The sequence below is a fragment of the Orcinus orca genome, chromosome 2, assembly GCF_937001465.1.
Source record: "Orcinus orca chromosome 2, mOrcOrc1.1, whole genome shotgun sequence".
Taxonomy (NCBI): Eukaryota; Metazoa; Chordata; class Mammalia; order Artiodactyla; family Delphinidae; genus Orcinus; species Orcinus orca.
Genome location: NC_064560.1, coordinates 99,853,519 through 99,875,752, shown reverse-complemented (window position 1 = coordinate 99,875,752; position 22,234 = coordinate 99,853,519). Strand labels below are relative to the sequence as shown.

Sequence of the window (22,234 nt, the reverse complement as noted above, 5' to 3'; positions counted from 1 at the left end):
ACTAGAGAAGAGAGAACCTGCACGCCACACCTAGAGAGAAGCCGTCATGCAGCAACGAAAGATCCTGCATGCCTCAACGCAGATCCCGCGTGCTGCAACTAAGACCCGACACAGCCAAAAATAAATTTAAAAGGTAATAATTAATAAATCTTTAAAGAAAAAAATAAGAATGTGAAGAAATTTCACAAACAGCTCTGTGGCAGGAGGCATATTAATACCTGTGGCTCCTGTCATGCACTTGTGTCCTCAGCACAATCTAATAACACGGGTGGTGCTTGACAAACGTGGAACTGAGCAAAAGCACCCAGCCCAGGCATCACAGGCAGAAGACAGGTCCTGACTCCTATCGGGGCCTTTTACTGCAGAATCCTTGGTTCCCCCCTAAGCCAGCTCAGTCGCCTGCAGTCATCCACCTAATGATGTCCTTACCCAAAAGAAAATGAAATAATTTATTCTTGTATGAAATTTTAGGAACCCTCAAACCTGGTGGCTGACTTAGGAATAGAGAAATCACTTGCTGCAAGGAATCTAATATTAGAAGTGTAATGGCTGCACCCAGCTTTTCCTTCTAATTCTGAGGAAGTTTTGCTGTCCCAGGAAGTTGCTGTCATGCAGAGGGCAACCCCAAGCTTGTCCAGCCCATCAACTTGCTTTCCAGGTTATAGGGGCCGACTCCCTCTGAAGGCTTTGACTGCCTACCTTAGTTGATATTCTCCCTCTCAAAATCACAGCCTTAGCTCCAGATTCTTATCATTGGTGCGTCTTCAGCTCTTCTAAAGACATGAGAAAAAATGACGATTTCAGAAGACATGCCTGAAGAAGGAAAAGCTCCTATCCGATACAATTAGGACACATTTCCTCACTCATAATGCAATCACTGGATTTACTAACCGCTTACTCATGAGTTGTGAGGTTTAAATAAGTTCGTACAAATAAGACTGCTAGAAAAGTGCCTGGCACAGAGAAAGCACTCAATAAATATTAGCTTTAAAAGTGCTGAATATCAATTTGGATATATATGCATATATAAAGAGATATAAATAAGATCACCCCTAAGAAGCGAATGATTCTACTTTGGGGAATCTTTACTAAAAAACACTCATAGATTCAGACAAAGATTTATTTATAAAGATGGTCATCAGAGCATTGCTAGTAATAGGAAAAAAAAAGAAAACAGGAAACAACCTAAATGTCCAACAATAATGAAACAAACTATGTCACTTTTTTTTAATACATTTATTTATTATTTATTTTTGGCTGCACTGGGTCTTCGTTGCTGCAGGCTTTTCTCTAGTTGTGGTGAGCGGGGGCTACTCTTCGTTGCGGTGCATGGGCTTCTCATTGCAGTGGCTTCTCTTGTTGCAGAGCACCGGCTCTAGGCACGCGGGCTTCAGTAGTTGTGGCACGCAGGCTCAGTAGTTGTGGCACACGGGCTTAGTTGCTCCATGGCAATGTGAGATCTTCCTGGACCAGGGCTTGAACCCGTGTCCCCTGCATTGGCAGGCGGATTCTCAACCTTTTCACCACCAGGGAAGCCCTATTCCACTTTTCAAAACCATGTTTTTAAAGAATTTCTAATGTTGTAAGAAAATTATCATTACAGGTAAAGAGGGATATAAAACCATTCACATAATATGATCTCACTTATAGACACCCCAAACAAACATCTATGAAACAAATATCTCCATAAGAATAGATTGGAAGGAAATACTCTAAATATTACTTGTGTGTTTTTCTGAGTAGTGAGATTCTTTATTCATTTCAGCATTTTTCAGATTGTATATCTACAATGAACATGTATTAATTCTACATAGAGACAAAATAAAAAAGTTAAGAGTCTATTACCATATCACAACTAATACAAAAACAACTGTGAGTTCTCAGACTCAGTCAGTGGCAGGGGGCAGAGAAGATAACCCTGAGACTGTGTCCTCAGAATTTGGTGACCCTAGTGGGTTACCAAGGAGACACAGAGGGTATTCCAGGACAGCTCTTAAGCTTTCTAGCTTGAGCAACAGCATGGACAAATGATGGTGTCACAAACCACAATAGGAAATGTAGAAAGAAAGGAAGAAGAAGGTTGGGAAGAAAGAAAATAAATTCACTTTGGCCTCACTGGGTTTGCAGTGTCAAAAGCATCCCCAGGTAGAGAAGCCCTGTCAAGAGCCTGTTACGGGCAGGGCTAAAGCCTAGGAAAGAGATTTTGGTATACTTTCGGGTGTGAGTCACAGTAGTGCATCCTTGAAGCTGTGGCTTACCTGAGGATGCTCCAGTATTCTGTGTGTTCTGTGAAGGGGTCAATCAAACTCTGCTCCCATGGAGGCTCAGACACTTGAGGACTACTCCTTCCACCCAAAATGTGACCTGAAGTAGCCCTTGCCTCCTTCAGTCATAGGACTGCTGCTGGATTACAACGAAGAGTCTTACAGAGACTCACTGTGACTTAAATGCTGTTTGGTGCTATGGGTGCTGCTTCCATTGAGGACTGCATTGCACTCTCAGAGTCAACCACATGAAACCTGCTACTGTATATTTCATAGGAATGGTATTCAAGACAATGGCCCCTGCCTCATGCAATGGCCTCTTTTTACAATAACCCACAGGAAAACCATCTCAGGCCTCAGGACCAGGAAAGTATGAGCAGCTGGACAGCATGAATTCTATAACTGCTCCCATTTCCCTCTTTGATTTGGCCAATAGGAAGCTCAAAACAAAATCTGTGGCCCATCTTCTGCAACCTTCTATGATCACAGAGTGTGCAGTTTAGTTTAGGTTGCTAATCTATTAACATTTCTGTCTTTGTTGTTTTGCCACCTTTATTTTCTCTTTGTCCCAATTTCTTCAACTATGAATTTTCAAGAACCACTTAAAGTCAAAATTTTCCTTCCATGTCGTACCCACCTTTTTTTTTTTTTTTTTTTTTTTGTGGTCCACGGGCCTCTCACTGCTATGGCCTCTCCCACTGCGGAGCACAGGCTCTGGACACGCAGGCTCGGCAGCCATGGCTCACGGGCCCAGCTGCTCCACGGCATGTGGGATCCTCCCGGACCGGGGCACGAACCCGCATCCCCTGCATCGGCAGGCGGACCCCCAACCACTTCCCTGCGCCACCAGGGAAGCCCCCATGCCCACTTTTTGACTCTGTTTCTATCTCCTAGAGTTGCGCAAAAGAATCCTAGGCCCTCTTCCCCACAGCAGCCCTTCAGTGCTCAGGTCCTCCACTAAATCTTATATTTTTAGGCACCAGAGCCCCACTTTCTTCAAAAATTTCTCCTAGATGTGAGCACTTAAAGAATCTTTCATCCTTCCAGACTCAACTGATGCCTTATCTTCTCTTGGCATCTTCCCTAAAGCCCCTACTCAGGACGTCACTCCACAGCAGTATTCACAGCAACCTCATGCTTTCTTTCCCACTGGACTGGGGACTCCTGATACACAGATGTCAGGCCCTATTGGCCTCCAACTGGTACCTAGTCAGGGCTCAGGGCATAATATAATAATATATGCTTAATAAGTATTTGTTGAGGAAGTAAATGAATGAATTAATTTATACACAACCTCCTCACTCACACACATGCTAAAAGAAAGCCAAGCTCCGAGGAAGAAAAGGGAGAGCTCAGGTCTGTCCAGGTATTTGTGAGCCATTCCATCTGACAACTCTTTTTTCCCTAGGACTCTCCTGAACAGATCTGAGGCCCCGGGTACTGGGGCCAGAGCTGATTCTCCCAGCTAAATCCAGGGTAACTGGGATACATTTTCACAGAAAGAAAGAATTTCACAGATCAAAAATGCAAGATGCTGGATGCTCCAATCTGTACTTATGTTAACAACACACATTTATGTGGGTCTAATAATATGCCAGGCATTGTTCCGTGCTCTTTACAAATATCATCTTATTTAATCCTTGTAATGACTTCACAAGATGGGTATTATATCTATCCCCATTTTATTTTCATGTAGGGTTTTTAGCATTCAAGTCAGCTATCCTGAAATGAAGGAAGATATAGCTATTCAGTCACTGAATAAAAGAAAATTAGTTACCTTGAGCTCCAATTCATATAGGGCTGACAAATTGAATGACAGCCTTTGATCCGAGACCTGGACCCCACAGAATACCACCTCGCGCACTAATCACTTATTAAGCATCCTCAGCTCTGTCCTCCGTGAGTTCACAGCCTGGTGGAGGAAACACCACGCATCCAAACAAATAAATTATCTTAGGATCAGGGGACCAATACGGTGCTGGCAGCAAGAGGAAGTAATTACCTCTGGCTAGAAGAGAGAGCTTCCTGGAGGGGGTGATGTCTGAGTTCCATTTTAACAAATGGACCAGAGGGGAGCAGCAGAGAGGGAAGCGAGAGTGCAAAGATGCAGGGATGTGAAATGGCAATGGGGGGAACTAGTGGCAGTCTGGGGTAGCAGGAGAGCGTAGAGAGGGGATGATTTGAGGGATGAGGGATCATCATTCAGGTGATGGACTTGGCTGCAATACCAAGAAGCTTAAAGATACTAACGGGTATAATAGTCATTTCTGTTCTAGAAAGATTCTTTGAGCAGCAGTGTGAGCGAGGGTGGTGAGATTAAACAGAGACAGACCAGTTAGGAAGCTGTGGCAATAAACCAAGCAAGAAACAGTGTGCACCTGAGCTAGGGCACTGGATTCTAGGGATATTTGGAAACCTGAAGCTTTGGACTGATTGGATGGCTGCTGAAACAGTATATGATGACACCCAGGTTTCTGACCTAGAGACCAGTGGGGCAGTGCATGCAATGAGCTGGGGAGCACAATCTGGGATTATGCTTTCAGGAATGAGGACGAGCTCAGATAGTCTCTAAGCTTGGGAAAGTCAAACTGGGTGACAGAAATTTTCTTCTTTATCTCAGAGAAGTTACTCAGATTCTCATTCTCATCTCCTTTTAATAAAATATGATGCATTTCATTCTGTCATCATAGTGAAAAATCATTGCCCTCTGCTGGGAATTAATAACCTTTCAAATTAATAACCTTTGGATAGGAAAATTGGTTTCATTAATACCTCCCCTTGCACGTTGTAGTTTCATCATCTTTCTGTCCTGCTGTCCCCTGAAACCAAAAGCCCAAGACTTATTGTCTGAGAAGCCTGAATGACTTTATGCTCAGAAAGAATGATCAGGGCTCTTAGTAACTGGGCTGAGTTGAGTTCACTGATCACAAATGCTGGTATGGCCTTGTGTCTGCCCCTCAGCCGCAGGGGAGCCCACCCTCGGCTGGAAGGGACTGTGAGAGCATCCTCCCCCAGCTCTTGGTCTGATTCCTAATCTTAGCAGAAAAGATGTCACCCATCTTGGGATGCCACACCTGGGGAACATGGCGCCTCCCTCAGGCTCCACCCAGCTTTATCTCTGACGGACATCGTGGTCTTGACAGCCGTTGTGCTGCCTCAAAGAGTTGGGTGACTGCGCATCCTCCACAAAGCGTCTCAGAGTCAGGGTGAGGCGCCCCACAAGGAGAAGCTAGATAGCCTTTCAGGAGAACAACAGAAGGTGTAATCATAAAAGCAATCTTTTTCTCCCTACCCCACCCTCACACAGTCTATGAAAGATTGCAGGTGGATATTCATTTATCCTTTTCTGCTGAAAACTCTTTAGCAGCATCTTATCACCTAGAGCATAAAGTCCAGACTCCTCAGCATCCAGGGACCCTCCCCCCCACACTCTGGCTTCCCAGCCTTCGGCTTCCTTCCACCCACAAGGTCTCATGCCTCTGAGCCCTTACTCAGCTGTTCCCTCAGCTTGGAAAGCCCTACTCCTTCCACCCACTTACACATACACACAAGCCCTCATTCATCCCTCAGGGCCAGCATGAGCATCACTTTCCCTGAAAAGTCCTCCCTGAATGCCACTCCCCATCAAGCAGAATCCACCACTCCCTCTGTGACCCTCCCCGCCCCAGTCCTAGTCCTGGTCCTGGTCAATGCAAGACTAGACCAGTCCTAGTCCTGGTCAATGCAAGACTACGTGTGAGAACAGGTAGTCTTGTTCTCACAAGGACAAGGACCAGTTCTCAACAGGACCAGTCCTGGTCCTGGTCAATGCAAGACTAGAACAGTCCTAGTCCTGGTCAATGCAAGACTAGACCAGTCCTAGTCCTGGTCAATGCAAGACTACGTGTGAGAACAGGTTGAGCCACGGGAGAGAATGCGTAGTGTCATCAAACTAAGATGCTCTATGTGCTGTCTCCCTAGCATAGGGCTGTAGGGAATTGGAGTCAGAGAGACAGGGTCCAAATCCTACCACTTATTGGCATAATGATTTTGGGCGAAATACTTATCCTCTCTGAACCTCAGTCCCAATCGCCTCTCCCATATTCCCACTGTCCTGGAGTTACTCCAGTGTCTGACTGGCTGATCCTGTAGTCACTGGGATGGCAGGATGGAGGATCTGGTCCTCTCCACCTCTGTGTGGGGTCCTCCTAGGTCACCCTCCATCATCTCCCATTCTGCTGGAAATAAAATGCTCTTTGGGCTTCCCCAAAGCCACAGCCCGTGCCTACCTCCAGCACCTTGCAGTAACCCCGCTGCCTAGTGCTCTTAGAAACTTTTGGGTTGTCCCAGAGCTGGAGAGGTGGGACAGGTGCCAGGTTAAACACTGTCTCCAATTTTATCTTCCAGAGTCATTTGGAAGGAGATCTCGAGCTGCTGAAACAAAGGAAACATCACAGGAGACAAGAACCAGATTTCTGCTCTTTAAAGAAGAAACCAATAAGGGCTGTCAGATTCGGCTCAATCACTCAGACACGTTACAGCAGTGCGGCTTCAACTCCTCTCTGCCTCTGGTGATGATAGTCCACGGGTGGCTGGTAGGAAATGCTGACATGCCTTTTTTCTCTCTACTTTCACATTTTCTTTTCTTTCCCTCCCTAGTGTGTTCAATTGTAATAAAAAGATTGGGAGCTGGTGATAACAACCTCATGCATAATACTTTTAAAGTACATTCTAATTTTCCAAGTGCTTCCCCACACATTATCTTATTGATTATCTCAATTTCATGAGTAAGCAGGGCAGAAAAAGTATAATTATCTCCACATTTCAGATAATAAAATGTGGCTCAAAAAGGTCACACAGCACATAAGAGCCCATAAGAGATTGCAGTTCATGAAGGTGAATCTGCATGTTTCCCAAGAGGAGGTAGGAAGCCAGAAGACATAGTCTCCCAATAAAATATTATATTTGTAAGGGTTAAATTCAGCTGCAAATAACAGAAATCCAAATTGGCAGTAGTTCAAATAAAACAAGTTTTTTTCCATTTCATACAACAGTCCAGTATATGTAATCCAAAACTGAATAAACAGCTTTGGTCACTGAAGTCCTCAAGGACCCAGCTCATTCCCTACTCACTATTCTGCTATCCTTAGAGTATGGTCCAAGATGGCAGCTAGAGCACTAGCTATCACATCTGCATCCCAGGTAGCACAAGGTAGTAAAATGTAAACACAAAAAAGTAAAAAAGCAGGGATTTTAAAGAACAACTATATTGAGGTATAATTCGCATTATACCATAAAATTCATCCATTTAAAGTGTACAATTCAATGGCTTTTGGTATATAAATGTGTTTTCTTAGGTTAGCTTCCCAGAAGCATCTGTGAAATGCTTCCAATTACATCCATCTGCCCATACCTAGAGGGAAAGGTGGTTAAGATATGTAGCCTCTTAGAGAAAGCGTAGCTTTTTAGTGATGCTAAAATGCTATTACTGTGGAAGAAGGGGGAAAAGAATATTGTGGGCAGTGATTGAAGTCAAACAAAAGTTTCCAAGAAGAAATTCTGCCTTACTGGTTTCTAGGCCACCCACAATCTGAAGCTTGGTTCACACTGTGAAACCTCCAGAGATCTGGGGTCTATTTCATGACTTGAAACCCTTTCCCTACCATCTAGTTGAAAAATAACTCTGCAACCCCCGTCTATCCTAGCTTAGAGAGCAAAATGAGCCCATCGGCCCACCACCACTCTTTCAACATGTATTCACTCATACCCTCCACATGAACAAAACAGACCCCATGCCGGGCCTCATGGGGTAATGGGAACCACATGACGCCATGTGGGTGTAGCCACAAGGTGGGTTTGCCATCCCAGAAAAGCACAGAGGCTCTTGTAGCCTGCCAGCAGCTTCCTCCTAGGATTTAAAGGAGCCCCATCCTAGGGAAGGGCGGGGGTGTTCCACCACAGCACAGGGTTGGCAGTGAAGGTGGTAGGGGCTTTCCTGCCCCTACAGAAGAGACCTAACACAGATGAGGCCCTATAGGAGCTAAGCCATTTACATTAGACATCAGCTCATTTAATCCTCCTGCCTCCCTACACGGCCACTTGAGTTAGTCTCATCTCTCAGATGAGGAAACTGCAGCTCAGAGAGGTCAAGCAGCTACCACAGTCACACAGCCCTCAGTAGACAGAACTCCAAAACTAGAACCCTCATGCTCCAAAGCCCACACTGTCAAAGACTGCATTACCTCAAGCCTTTGTCAAGGATGGGTTTGGCAGGGTCCCCATCACACAGCAGGCCTCACGCTGCAATCTCCTCACTGCAGCTCTCTCTAGCTAAGCTAGGAGCTCCATCCCTGTTTCTTAAAAAAAAAAAAAAAAAAAAAAAGCATGGAATTGGAGACAGAGGGTAGAACCCTGAGATGAAACCTATCTTAAAGGAAACTAAAGATCAGACATGGAGGGAGTTCTCTGGCGGTCCAGTGGTTAGGATTTGGCGCTTTCACTGTGGTAGCCCGAGTTCAAGCCCTGGTCAGGGAACTAATATCCCACAAGCTGAATGACATGGCCAAAAAAAAAGATCAGACATGGGAAGCTCTCCTGTGGGAGCGGAGTGGGTAAGGATGGATTATTAGGAGGCCATTGTAAGGGAAGAACATTCCACCTCTTCAGCTGCTTTAGCCAAAGGGACCTTCCCTTACAAGAGAAAAAGAGAAAAGAAATTGGGTAGGAGGGAATGCATCCAGAGCAGAGCTCTGGGGAGGACAGAGCTGTGGACTTGATACCTGACTTGAGGTAGGGACTCGAGCTGAGAGCCTTACAAACAGCAGGGCCGGCTCTCCCTGCCTCCACTGTCACTCTCCCTGCCTCCCCCTTACCTCTGCTTGTAGCTCCTTCCAAATGACTTCTCTCCTCCTGGCTCAGGCTGTGACTTCTGCCTAGAGTATCCCTTCCCTCATCTCCCGCCGCACAGGATCCATTATATATTAGGTGCTCCAAAAATATTTGTTAGCTGAAGTAATGGCTGGCTTCATATCTTGTTTACAGACATGAAGATAGCAGGGTCCTCTTACCGGGATCCTTTTACTAGAATGAGTTCTTTGTTTTCAAAATCTTGTGCAGACTGGAATATATCTACTATTGCTGGTAATAATAATAATAATGACAACAGCAGCAGCTGCAATAACAAACTTTACTGAGTCCTCACTAGGTTCCAGGTGCTAAATGCTTTACATCTATTAACTTATCTCATCTTCACAGCAATCCTGGAAGGAGGACACTATTATTATCCCCATTTTCCAGGCAAGGAAACTGGGCCACTGAAAAGTTAAATAACTTGCCCAAGGCCACTCGGCTAGTAACTAGGAGAGTCTGGATTTGAACCCAAGGTGTTACATCCACATAGAAGGTACTGGGTAGAAAGACATTTATTAAATGAAGGCATCTTACCCCAGACTCACAAGCCAAACCATCAGCACTGCTGTCCAGCTTCACCTCTGCGTTCTCATCTTCAATTACACCCAACTTTCCTGCTCTCCCCAGACAGGCCGCACTGCCCTTCTGTGGTTCTGCACCTCTGCACATGCTCTTTCTCCGCCTGGAGTGCCCTAGATACCCTCACCCACTGCCGCCACACTCACCGGCCCACCTGGATTCTTCCGTGAGAACTCCTATTTATCCTTCCAGACACAGCACAAACGTATTTGCTCTGTGAACTCTTCAGGAGTGCCCTGCAAACTGGCTCTCAAACAAGGAACATACACAGAACAGTTCTCCATAATGAATCAACCCAGTTGTTACTGAGTTCCTACTATGTTCCAGCTCACAGTCCTACCCCCTCTAAGGCAAGCAGAACACAGTGGGTGTGACCCAGAGGTGCGGCAGCACAGGGAGGGCTGGGGGTAGCCCCCCGCGGGACATTTGGAAAGTCCAGAGACATTTTTGGTCTTCACAGCTTGGGGAGGGGCAGGAGAGGGGTGCTGCTGGCCTCTCTTGGATGGAGGCAAGGATGCGGCTAAACATCCTACCATGCACAGGACAGCTCCCACAGCAAAGAAATATCTGGCCCCAAGTGTCAATGGTGCTGAAGTTGAGAAGCCCCAGGTTAAGCCCTTCCTCTGGGAGAGAAGGAGCCAGCATGAGCCCAGAGTTGGAGAAGGAAAGAGGTGAGCAGGTAGAGAGAGGGAGCTAGCACAGCACTCCCGCCTCCCTCCTGGGGAAGCTGATGACCCTGTGGTTCCACCCTCAGATGGAAGCCTCGCTGGAAAACTGGATCTGGCAGATGGTGGCCGCGCTGAAGTCTCAGGTGGCCCGACCAGTCAACGTGGGGCTGGCAGAATGGGTCACCCTGGCCCACACCCACTACTCCATCGCTGTCCGCAACACCCGCCTCGTCGGCCAGGAGATCACGGCCCTTCTCCAGTGGCTGGAGGTGAGACCTGCCCTGACCTCCCTTCTCTCCCGTCCTCTCCCCTCCTCTAAGACTGGTCTCCTAGAGCAACCCAGACGGGAGAACTACTTCTGCTAAGCTCACAGGAATGGGAAGGCACAGGACAGAGACTGGACCCCCAGCGGTCTCTCAAATGCCTCCCTTAAAGCCCTATTTTATAGAATCATCTGCCCCCACTACTCCATCCACCGTTCCTTTTATGCTCACCTCTTTGGATGTGCTAAGGGATCTAAACACACCCTATAAGCTATCAAACTCCCACACACATGAATGAGATCACTCCCGCAAGGCACTAACATCCAGGTAAAGATGGGCAGACAGGAGGCAGCATCCCCAGGCAGGGCCCCAGGTAGCTGAGCCTGAAAGGAAACAGGACAGAGTCAGCAAGGTGAGAAACCAGTTGGGGTCCTGAGGAGGAGTTAAGCACCTTACTTGTGACCAGGCACAAAGAACAGAGAGAGCCTAGAACAGGCTGCACCCACAAAGGCTTTTATCCAGGCAGCTCTCTCCCCTCCTGAAACCGTCTCACCACTGTCTTCCAGGAATCTGTTCACTTTTCTCCAAGCAATGTTCATCTAATTGGGTACAGCCTGGGTGCACACGTCTCAGGATTCGCTGGCAGTTACATGAGCAGAAAGCACAAGATTGGGAGAATTACAGGTAACCACACCTGATAACTAACAGCTATAATCTTCACAACTGCACGGGGGCGTGGAGCAAGGACCTGCTTTTCCAACGGTCTCATAAATTAACCCACCCCCAGCTTCCTTCAAGCTGTATTAGAGTTCACAGGAGGACTTATAGCACTATTTATTGCAAACATGACCGCTGTCATAGACTGCCGTTCCAAGAGAATTTAGAGCAAATCACAGCCTCACTTCCTATTGTCTTTCCTCAAACAAAGGTCTCTCACAGTCCTGCCAAATAGGTCCTAAAAAGTAGATTTTATGTACACTTTTGTAGCAAAAAAGAGTTTATTTTCAACCTATAGTTTTAAAAGCCCAACGTGAGTTAAAGAATGACAGCCCTAAATTTGCTGTAACAGCCATGTTTGTACCTCAGTGTTCACTTTTGTGAAACACGTGGGTCCTACTCTGGGGCCCATTTGGATTGAGGGAGGGATCTCTGCACCAAAAACCTCACCCCAAGCTCTGTGCCACCTTGGAAATGCCCCTAGATACCCAGGAAGAGCTGAAGACACACAAGAAGGCCTTTCCTACCAGGCTGCCCTGACACAAACCTCATCCCCCGCTGCTGCCCCAGAGTCACAGTCAGAAGAACACGCCTCATCAGCCAAGTCCCTGAGGCCCACTGATTCCTACAGGGTAAAACTAAGGAGGCCCAGACAAGGCCCTTCTCAGTGTAGTGTCCCCAGAGCTCTCCAGCTTCTCCTCCCACTGTTCCCTTCTTATAGTTCCAGGCTTCTGTGACACTAGATTTTTCTCCACTCTACATACGTGCCGTGGCCGTTTGTGCTTCTGGGCCTTTGCAGTCACTTTTCTCTTTGCCTGGAAAACCAAGCCCTAGTCTCCCTACCAAACTCCTACTCATCCTTCAAGACCCATCAGGCTAAAACAATAATTCACAAGCGAGAACAATTCAAACAAAATGTAAGATGAATAACATTGCTGTGATCTTTTATTTTATCAAGAAAGAACATTTTTGGCAACTCCTATCTACTATTACCATTCCTTCATAAAAGAAGAGATTTATTTTAACACTGAAAAAAGATAGGGATAATGGCAGACATTTAAACAAAGCAAATTTGTCATGATGAGAACTCATTTTCTGTTTTTTGTTTTTTTTTTTTTTCATCTTGCTGGTGACGGGGAGGCCTGATCCATGGATCAGTATTTGGCGCCCTCCATGATTTAACACTCAATAGCCTGGGGGTGAGCAGACCTCCCACACAAGAACCTTCCACAGAAGTCCAGTGAGGTCCTTCACAGACAAACCAGGCCTAGAAGGCTAAGTCAGAACTGCAGAGAGGCGGCACTGGGCCCAGGACCCTCTCCACGCCGGCTGGTGTCACGGGCCACATCAGGCATTATTAGCCAGGCCCACACATATCAGAAGCAACAGGACCACTAATTACTCTGTTGTCATCTCATGGTCAGCCTGACGAAGAAAGGAATATAAATCACTTCCTTTATTTGTAACTACGGGTGAGGGCTAGAGAGCAGGGACTGTCATGGTGCCCTGTCAATTCCTTCACCCCCAACAGTGATGGAAGCCAGGCCTGATACGGGACAACAAAGGGTCCTCCAGAGAAGGTAAAGGAAGAAAGAGAAAAAAATCTTGAGTGCATAAATACTTCCCAGCTACCATCAGCCAGGAGCTGCCACTTGTCTCATGCAAACATCTCTGTCACTTAAGGAGCAGAGCTGTGAGCAGTCCTATTTGCTCACAACATTTTTCCCAGAGAACAGTAATGTCCCAAGGCGGTTCTGAACATTCCAATGAAATGACATTAGTGTAGGGGAAAAGCCAGCTTGTTTAGGGAAATTATTGACAACCTGCAGGCAAATAAATTCTTTCTTTGATGGATAGGTTAGAACTACTTACAATAAGCACAGTGGGTTTTTTTAATAGGCAAACAGATGCTCTTGAAAGTAGCTTGAGAGGTACTTAAAATTGATTGGCTTAAATAAATCAAGCATTCCCTTATAACCTTATTTCTACCACTGGATAGTTCCTGCAAACCTCTTCTCCCCATAAATAATAACCAGCCCGTGTCCGATTTTTAGTGCCATGAATTACTACAGTTTTACTGCGAAAAAGTTATGGCAAGATCTTCGAGAGAAAGATGATGCCCTAGGATTTTCTTCTTCCTGCTAGCTCATGAATGTGTAATAACATGAAAAAGGTAAAAAGAGCATTTCTTCTCCTCTCCTGTTGCTCTCACCTAACCCTTCCCTTTGCTTTCCTGTTAGGGCTGGATGCTGCGGGCCTTTTGTTTAAAAGAGCTTCCCCCAGTGACCGGCTTTCACCAGATGATGCCAATTTCGTGGACGCCATTCACACCTTTACCCAGGAACACATGGGCCTGAGTGTGGGCATCAAACAGCCCATAGCCCACTATGACTTCTACCCCAATGGGGGCTCCTACCAGCCTGGATGCCACTTCCTAGAGCTCTACAAACATATTGCCAAGCACGGCTTAAACGGTGAGAAAGAAGACACTAGCCTACGCTGGTTTACATTCCCCACAACTGATGGGGCCTCTGGATCCAGTGGTGTCTAATCTGCAAGATTCTGAGAAGAGTTTGGCAAGGGTGGGGCCCAGGGTGAATGGTCACCAAGTCCGCCCAGAGAGAGGGCTTGTGGGAGTAGGTAAGGGCTGCCGCTCCCCCCAAGCCCTTCCTCTTAACAGGCGGCGGTCCGTGGAGCTCAGGTGCTGAGGGTGAGCGGAGGGGCACCACTGGGAGTCCCCGCTTCCCACCTCCACTCAGTGTACCCGGCGAAGTCTCTCCCGGGGTATTAGCCTTTCTGAAAGTTGAGCCCTGATGCCTGTGGTTCTTCCTCTTTCTCTGGAAGCTTCCTCACTCAGGGGGCTTCCTCTATTCTGGGCCCTGTGATGATCCACTTAATAGATCATGGTTTCTTGATCCTTGGTCTCACAAGAGTGGGAATAACTCTTCCAACCCCCGTGAGGTTTAATCAGCTGACCCTACAGGACATTCATTATGGAAATTCTTCCAATTAGATGTTCAGCTCTACATAGGTCCTTGTGACTTCCTTTGTCTCAGGGCGGAAACTGAATATGGCATTATCTGGGTTGCGATCCCCCTTCTCTCTCAAACCCTACAACCAAAACATTAACACGCGCATGGGTAACAGGCCCCGGATTAAAGAACAAAGATGTGAGCAAAAACCATACGCTTCCTAGGCATTCCAAGGTTCTCATTATTGTAAAATAATATCCTGATTAAGACATGCCAACTCACTCTAAGCCAACTGGAGACCCCCCGACCCCCACATACCACCATCTTGCCCCAATCATCTGAAACTGAGCTGAGCACATACTATCTCGTGATTACATCACCACCTTCACATCTCCTGTATCAGAATGACCTTCACACTGGATACTATCTCATTTTGGCTGGACTCCCAGCTTTCCACCCGCCCACGCCTGAGAGAACCTTTTCGGAACTTCCCCTTATCATTCCTTATATCATCTCTCTCCAGTCATCGCCCTCTAGTCGCCAGCAGTTCCTGGTGACCATCCAGCCCTCTTCCCAGATTTACACCCTCCCTAAGCTCCACACAGACTCCTAGGATGATGTTTATTAGCTAGTTGCCTGGTAAATGCAACTCTGACCAATTACTGCCATTTTCTCTTTTGTGCTACACTTCAGAATGATGGAACCAAGGATGTTCATTTACCTCGCCCACCCTTGGTATGGTTCTTCTCAGTTTTCTTCACCCTTCTGTTTCCAAGTGATCCCATTCTGGGGTGAACATGTGAACTTGGTCAGTTGGTAACTGCGTTACCATCCTCACCACCTCCTGGCTAGGTGAGCTTGAGTGAGTGAGTGAATGTCTTTGAAACTCAGTTTTCTCACTCGTAACAGCTGCCTCAAGGAGCTGTACTGAAGCTCTGGGGAGGCACTCAGTGTAGTACCTGCCGAACAGTGGGTACTCAACAAATATAGCCCCTAGTGACCAAGAACTGAGATGACTAATCCTGGGCAAACAGATTTGGCAGAGTTACCTGTGCTCCACCTTCACGTGAGGTTCTTAGCACATCTCGTGGTGGTTCCTCAACATTCCTAGAGAAAACTTTACTAAAGATTGTTAAGATTTGGAGACCCAAAAACAACCCCCCCCCAAAAAAAAAGGTCAAAATCCTTGGTACATAAACCTCCTAAACTTGTTTTGGGTTAGGCCCGTTCAGACCTGGTCACTGGGATATGTCCTTCTTGAAGCCAATCCTCATGCTGGTTGTACAGGCCAGTTATCTTAGGGCACGCAGTGGCTGCTTTGAGACAGAAGGCAGACATGGTGGGGGAGGCCTCAGCTCTCACCAGACCGTGAGCCAAGTCCCAAGATTGCCTGGGCACTGGTTTACCCAGCTTTATTAAGAAAAGAGGCATTCCGCACAAGCCTGTTCTGCTAACTCACCCTTAAAGCATCAGCAGTTGTGCATTTTTAACCATTTGAGATTAAAATATTTCCAAAATGAATTACAGTACCCCACTTGCTTAAATAATTCAATATTTTCTTAGTGACTTGGGGCCCCTGTTAAAACACCTACCGTAACATACAGAGTGCCCCCAGCAGCCCCCTGGAGCCTGAGATTATGCCTCCACACTAAGTGACTGCAGGGGGTCTACCCCTTGTGTAGTGTTCAGTTATCACATCCACTGTAGTCAACGGGTTGACCTGAGCACTTTCCTCCTCCTTCCTAATGTGCTGGTACTCTGCACTGAGAAACAAGGTGATCCTTCAGACAAAGGGATGATAATGTGCTTCTTGCCCCGTTTTCCAGCCATCACCCAGACCATCAAATGTGCCCACGAGCGGTCGGTGCACCTCTTCATCGACTCCTTGCTGCACGCTGACATGCAGAGCACGGCCTACCCGTGCAGGGACATGGACAGCTTCAGCCAGGGCCTGTGCCTGAGCTGCAAAAAGGGCCGCTGCAACACGCTGGGCTACTATGCCCGCCAGGAGCCGCAAAGCAAGAAGAGCAAGAGCCTCTTCCTGGTGACTCGAGCCCAATCCCCGTTCAAAGGTGAGTGCATCACTAACAAACGTAAGGTAGATAGCTAGTGGGAAGCAGCCGCACGGCACAGGGATATCGGCTGGTGCTTTGTGACCGCCTGGAGGGGTGGGATAGGGAGGGTGGGAGGGAGGGAGACGCAAGAGGGAAGAGATATGGGAACATATGTATATGTATAACTGATTCACTTTGTTATAAAGCAGAAACTAACACACCATTGTAAAGCAATTATACCCCAATAAAGATGTTTAAAAAAATTTAAAAAAAAAAAAAAGGTGCGTGCAGGAGAGCCTACAGAAGGGCAGGATGAAGCCACTTGTCTGAAGGTTCAGAAGTTCCCTGAAGTGTTTTGCTGGAACTACTTCAGGCTCTGTTATTTTAGTGGTTTTGACCCTGCACAGATTCCAGACCGTGATGATGACACAGCCTCTCTCTTTACCCAAGAATGTGGCTTCCTCACTGCCAAGTGCTGGAGGAGAAAGCTTGATACTTTCTGGAACAATCCTTGGGTTGGCTGTACTTCATCCAATATCACGGTCCCCTAGAATTTTAGATCCAGAAAGCCTTGAGCAATTACCTTGACCACCCAGGTCTCATTGTACAGGGCCCTGGAGACTTCTCCAAACTCAGACTGGAACCCAGTGCTTTCATCTCTGCTTATGGCTTCCAGGAAAAACCTGGGCTCCACACTACATGCATGCTTCCTCATTTCCCCTGACGTTCGAGTCAGCTCCTCTTACAAGAGATCATTGTCCTATTGAGGCCCTCCCTAGAAGTTCCGCTTTTCAACCTCAGGGGAGAAATTGAGCCCCTTCTTCTTGCTGGGTTGAACAGGAGGTCAGAGAAAGGGCTGTGGTCATGATTTGGGCTGAAGCCAGCAGAGAAATACTCCACTAAAGCCTAAATCCTCCTGGAGGGAACAAGCCAACATCTGTTGCCTTTAACATTTCTGCCTAATCCTTAAAACAGCTCTGGAATGATTTAGCATCTCACTGTTCACAGCTCATGCTCACGTCACCAGGAGGAGCCTGGTGCGGTTTGCTTGTTACCGTGCAGATGTTTGTATGCAGAAGGTGAACACGCTGTCAGTAGCACTTTGCCTTTGCACCGCGTTTTACACAAAAACATTACATGTATCCATCGACTCCTCGTGGTGCCCACAACAGCCAGGCGAGGTTGGCAGGGTTAGCCTGGAACCCACGTCCCTCTGACTCCCAGGTGTTCCGTTCATTACCACACTCCCAAGTTCAAGCTCCGAGGCGACTTCTTTTTTAGGCACAGGATTCTCCTGTTTATCTGAACTTTTGCTCTCCAGCCAGATTTCCCTTCCCTGCGTCCCAGGAATGACAGAAATCAGATGGAGCGTCTGATAGCTTCTGAGAGCACTTGGAGCGAGGGCAGGATCTTTCTTCCCTGAGGGGCAGAGGGTCCCCTCAGCTGTCTGTCCTTGAGGGGTGGCGGCGGAACCCGTGGCACCCCGAGCAGGTGAGGGCATTTGGAAGGCCTCCTGCTTCAGGGAGCTCCCCCGCCGCGGGCTGCCACTTAGACACTCATTTGGGTTAACCAGCTCCTCTTTTAAATGGCAAAGCTGCCTGGAGTGATTAAGCCTCTCAGATAGTCACATTTTACCAGATCTACTTTAATCCTGGGATGTTAGCATTTCAAAAAACTGTTCAACTCCACCATTTCACAGATGGGAAAACAGAGGCCCAGATGCAGGAGAATCATTTGCCGGGGGACACAAGAGGAATTCTTGGGGGCAGAGCCAGCATTTAGACCCAGGCCTCCAAACAACTAGTCTAGTGATTTTTACCTTGGTAACCTGCCCATGGTCTGTCAATGGGGGTGAGGGAAGGAGGAGAGGTGGGGGAGGATCTTGCTTTCTCCTTGCGGTCAGCTGGAAAGAAAGAGCGTCATTTTTCACCTTCCAGGGCAGGGCTGTGCATCTGAAGTGAGGGACTGGGTCCTGCCCGAGATCATCTCCTGGGGGGTGTGGAGATGGGGGAGGGAGGCGAGAGCGTCAAGAGAAGGAAGAGGGAAGAGCAGTAGGCACAAGCCAGGCTGAGTTCTTCCCTTTGCCCAGGACCCCAGATGCCCAGTCACCACACGGTGCTGGTGTGAACTCACAGGGACCCCTTTCCCATGAAGGAGGATCAAGAAATCACATTAGGGCATCACTACAGGCCATCATTTCTTCTTCAAGCATAAATAGAGCCAGGGTAGGCAGAGGCCCTCCCTCAGGGGGCCCAGGGGAGACCAACCCCCTCCCACATGCTAAATGCTAAATGCTGTCCCAGGAAGACAGATGATGAGTCCGAGGGGACATAACGTGCTGACAAAGCAAGAGACTATTGGGAAGGGGCGCCCAGGCGGAGAGCAGCAGCGTAAGGGAACCCAGGAGAACTGCCCTGCCACGGGGCTCGCAGCCTTGGGTTTGTATGGTGACGGGGTTAGTTTCCGGGTTGTCTCTGGCCAATCATTCTGACTCAGGGTCTTTCCTGGCGGTGCACGCATTGCTCAGCCAAGATGGATTCCAGCGAGAAGGATTCTGGGAGGTTGGTAGGACACATGGACTGGTGTCTCCTCTCTCCTTCTGACCTTTCCTAAATTCTTTCAGGTGGTGGTGGCTTGTTAGCTCCACGTTCCTTATGAGGACCTCACGTTGTAAGATAACTCATGCACATGGTTACTCTAGGGTCTGGCCAGGGTGGGCAGTTTCGGTCAGTAGTTCCCCTAACAACAACACTTGGGTCTCTTTATCACCAGCATCTCCTCTTGCTCCAGGGATATCCAATGAAGATAAGATCTCTGGGGCCAGTGATACGGAGGTGGGACTATGAGACAAGACTGCCTGAAACTGGTCCGAACCCAAACCTCCAGCCCCAGAGAGATTCCAGTGAAGAGCTGCAGCCTGCACTGCACCCTCCTCTTCTCTGGGCCCTCCAGATTCTCCCCAGATCCACCTCAGCCCTTCCAGTGAGCAAAGTCCTAATCTGCTCAGCCTAATTTGACTCACTGGTGGGGAGTCACATCCCTGCGGTCACATCAAGCTACCCTGGGTACAGCTGGAAATCATGCCCAGATGAGTCTCCCACCTATGTGAAAGCGGCTACTCATGGGATGCTGCGGGCTGTATAATGCTACAGTGACCTATATGGTCGCTGCTAACCTTATGTGGCTATTTAACTTACTTAAAATAAAATCACAAATTTGAATCGTCCGTCATACTAGCCACATTTCAAACGCTCACATATGTGGCTGCCATATCAGAGAGTTCAGAAATAGACCATTTCCTTCCAGAAAGTTCTATTGATGGTGCTGGCATCAAGTCTTTAATCTAGGCCACCATAACTGCACCCTTCTTCACCCATCATGGCCACGATCATCTGCGACTTGGGCCCCCAGAGTCTATTTCAGTGGCCAACTCCAGCATTTGATGAATACTTAGAGATTCATAAAGGAACAGACTTGCCCAGCCCTGGTTACAGAGAACCCGCAATCCGTATTTTTCAAGGACATCTAATTGTACTATATATTTTAGTGCAGGGTCTGGCTGGGCAAGATAAACATCCCCTCCCGACTGTAGCTGCACAAAGGATGACTAACTTGGCCCTCATTCCTCTGGCTCCCAAGATATTTTGACAAAACCATCAAAGGATCTGTTTTCTACAACCGTACGCCAGCACTCGGGTAAACGCTGAAGAGGACAGCAGTAGCAGAAGAGAACTGGGAAACAGTCGCTGAGTGAAATGAGGCCATTTATCGCCTACTTCCATTCTCTCTCTCTCAGAAAGAACTTTTGCTAGTTTGGGAGACCTTTTTTTTTTTTTTTAAGAGAAGGGGGTGGGAAACAAACCTATATGAAGTCCTGCTTAGCAAGCATCTTATCTAATTTAATCCTCATAGCAGTTAGAGGAGGTAACTGTGTGGAAGAGAAGGAAGCAGCGCTCAGGGGGGCTTACTCGGTCCAGACACCACCTTGGATGTGTTGCAACAATTATCTCATGTATCATTTAATCCTCACAACAACCTACAGACAGAGAGAGAGACAAAGATGGAAGGGGTGGGGGGTGGATTGATTATGCCTATTTTTCCAAATAAATAAATCGAGATGTAGAGAGGCTAAATCCCCTTCCCAAAGTCACACAGTTAGTGAGGAGCAAACGTAGTGCTTGACCCCAGGTCTCCCCGATTCCATGGCCTCCTAAGTGTAGGACGGAGGCCAGTTCAGTGGCAGCTCACTCCTGAGTCATCCCTCCTCTTGGGCTCCTCTGTCTGAGTCTCTCCTCTCTTCCCCATCGCCGCTGCCTGCACTCTCTCCCTGCACTCTGGGCCCCATCCAGCCGGTGGGAACTCGCTCCAGCTGATGAGAGCACTCTTCTGGTCGGTGAGATAACCAGCCAGACTGTGACTTGGGGAGTCTGTTTGTCTTTGGCTTTTCTCAGCTACTTCTTTGGAAGGTTTTCACTGATTTCCAGGGAGAATTCCAGAGAAGCAATGGGTATAGTAGAGAGAGCAGAGGCTTGGGAGTGGGATAAGGAGTGTCCAGAATTTGGCTTTGCTGCCAACCACCTATATGACCTTGACCCTGTGGCAAAACCGATGGGGGCCTCGGTTTCTTCAGCCACGAAGTGACTGTGTAGGGACCAGCATGAGGGAGAACCACTAACCCTGGCACCTGGGGGTGGACTCACTCTGCCCACTCTGCTGGTCAGTCCTGCATATAGGATGGTCGACACCTTCTAGAAGCCAGGCACTTTTACATACCATCTCATCACATCCTCACAACAACCCTGTGAGAAGGCTTTTAATACCTGTTTTACAGAGGAGGAAACTGAGCTTCAGAAAGCTGATGAGTGCTCAAGACCTCTTGATGGTACCAGGAGGCTCCTATCTCTCAGTCAGGGGTGCTTATTTCCATCCCATACACACACACAAAACACAATACTCCCTGGCTTCCCACACATACACACACGCTCCCCCATCTCCACCCCCAGCAGAGGAGGAAACTCCCCACAGAAGGGGCAAGCATCCAATCTTGTGACATCAGCATCACGTAAATGGGGCAGTACTGTGGAGCCCAAATTTAGTCCCCAACCTAAGTACATACACGCACACACACACAGGCTTATAAAACCCCTTCTCGACTTCCCTTGAGCCTGTTCTGAGTTCATTCAACCAGCCCCTGCTAGTGCTGGCTGCTCGTACATTAACCCCCTGCATAAGACCATCATTGGGCCTCTCAGTTCCATGATGTTCAGCCTCCCTCAGAGGCATCTGAGATCTAGGAAGAAGACCTTGGTGCTGCAAGAAAACACGAGATCTCATTCTTACCATCTCCATGAGAAAAAATCTATACATTCAAAACAAAAAAGGCCTCTCTGATGTTTGTAAAGAGTCATAATGTCTCCCAGGGCCAGTACCTAATGATTCAGCATCATTTTTTCCATGACACAAAAAAAAAGGAAAAGAATATTCCCTTTTTATAAATTCCAAAACCTGGTGTTCACAGTGGCTACCTTGTAAAAAGAAACTTTTTTTTTTTTAAGTGGCACCAGTGGGGTCCACACAAGATTAGGATCCAGGGTTTTTAGGGTATCTGAACCCCAGGCAGACTCTCTGCTGAGGAGAATCTCCAGAGGCCTCACGTCTCTGCTCCAGGTTTGATTTTGCCTGATCTCATTCAGGGTTAATAGACTATTTCATGCTTTTCATCTTTAAGACCTGAAATAATTTCTCCTGCCTGAACTGAGGAACACGTTGTGCTGGCCTCCTTGCAGTCACAGGATCAAAAGCATTTCCCTAAATCATTTTTTAAAATCC

General features: G+C 47.5%; 1 protein-coding gene across 1 annotated transcript in view; it reads left to right on the top strand.

The window, feature by feature from the left end:
* The window catches only part of LIPC (lipase C, hepatic type), a 161,091-nt gene that overhangs the window by 125,577 nt on the left and 13,280 nt on the right, over positions 1 to 22,234 (top strand). Inside the window, exons 3-7 of the mRNA XM_004274675.3 lie at positions 6,651 to 6,838; positions 10,486 to 10,668; positions 11,229 to 11,346; positions 13,620 to 13,853; positions 16,178 to 16,423. Coding sequence (XP_004274723.1) covers positions 6,651 to 6,838; positions 10,486 to 10,668; positions 11,229 to 11,346; positions 13,620 to 13,853; positions 16,178 to 16,423 — 969 coding nt within the window. The remainder of the gene's footprint in view (positions 1 to 6,650; positions 6,839 to 10,485; positions 10,669 to 11,228; positions 11,347 to 13,619; positions 13,854 to 16,177; positions 16,424 to 22,234) is intronic.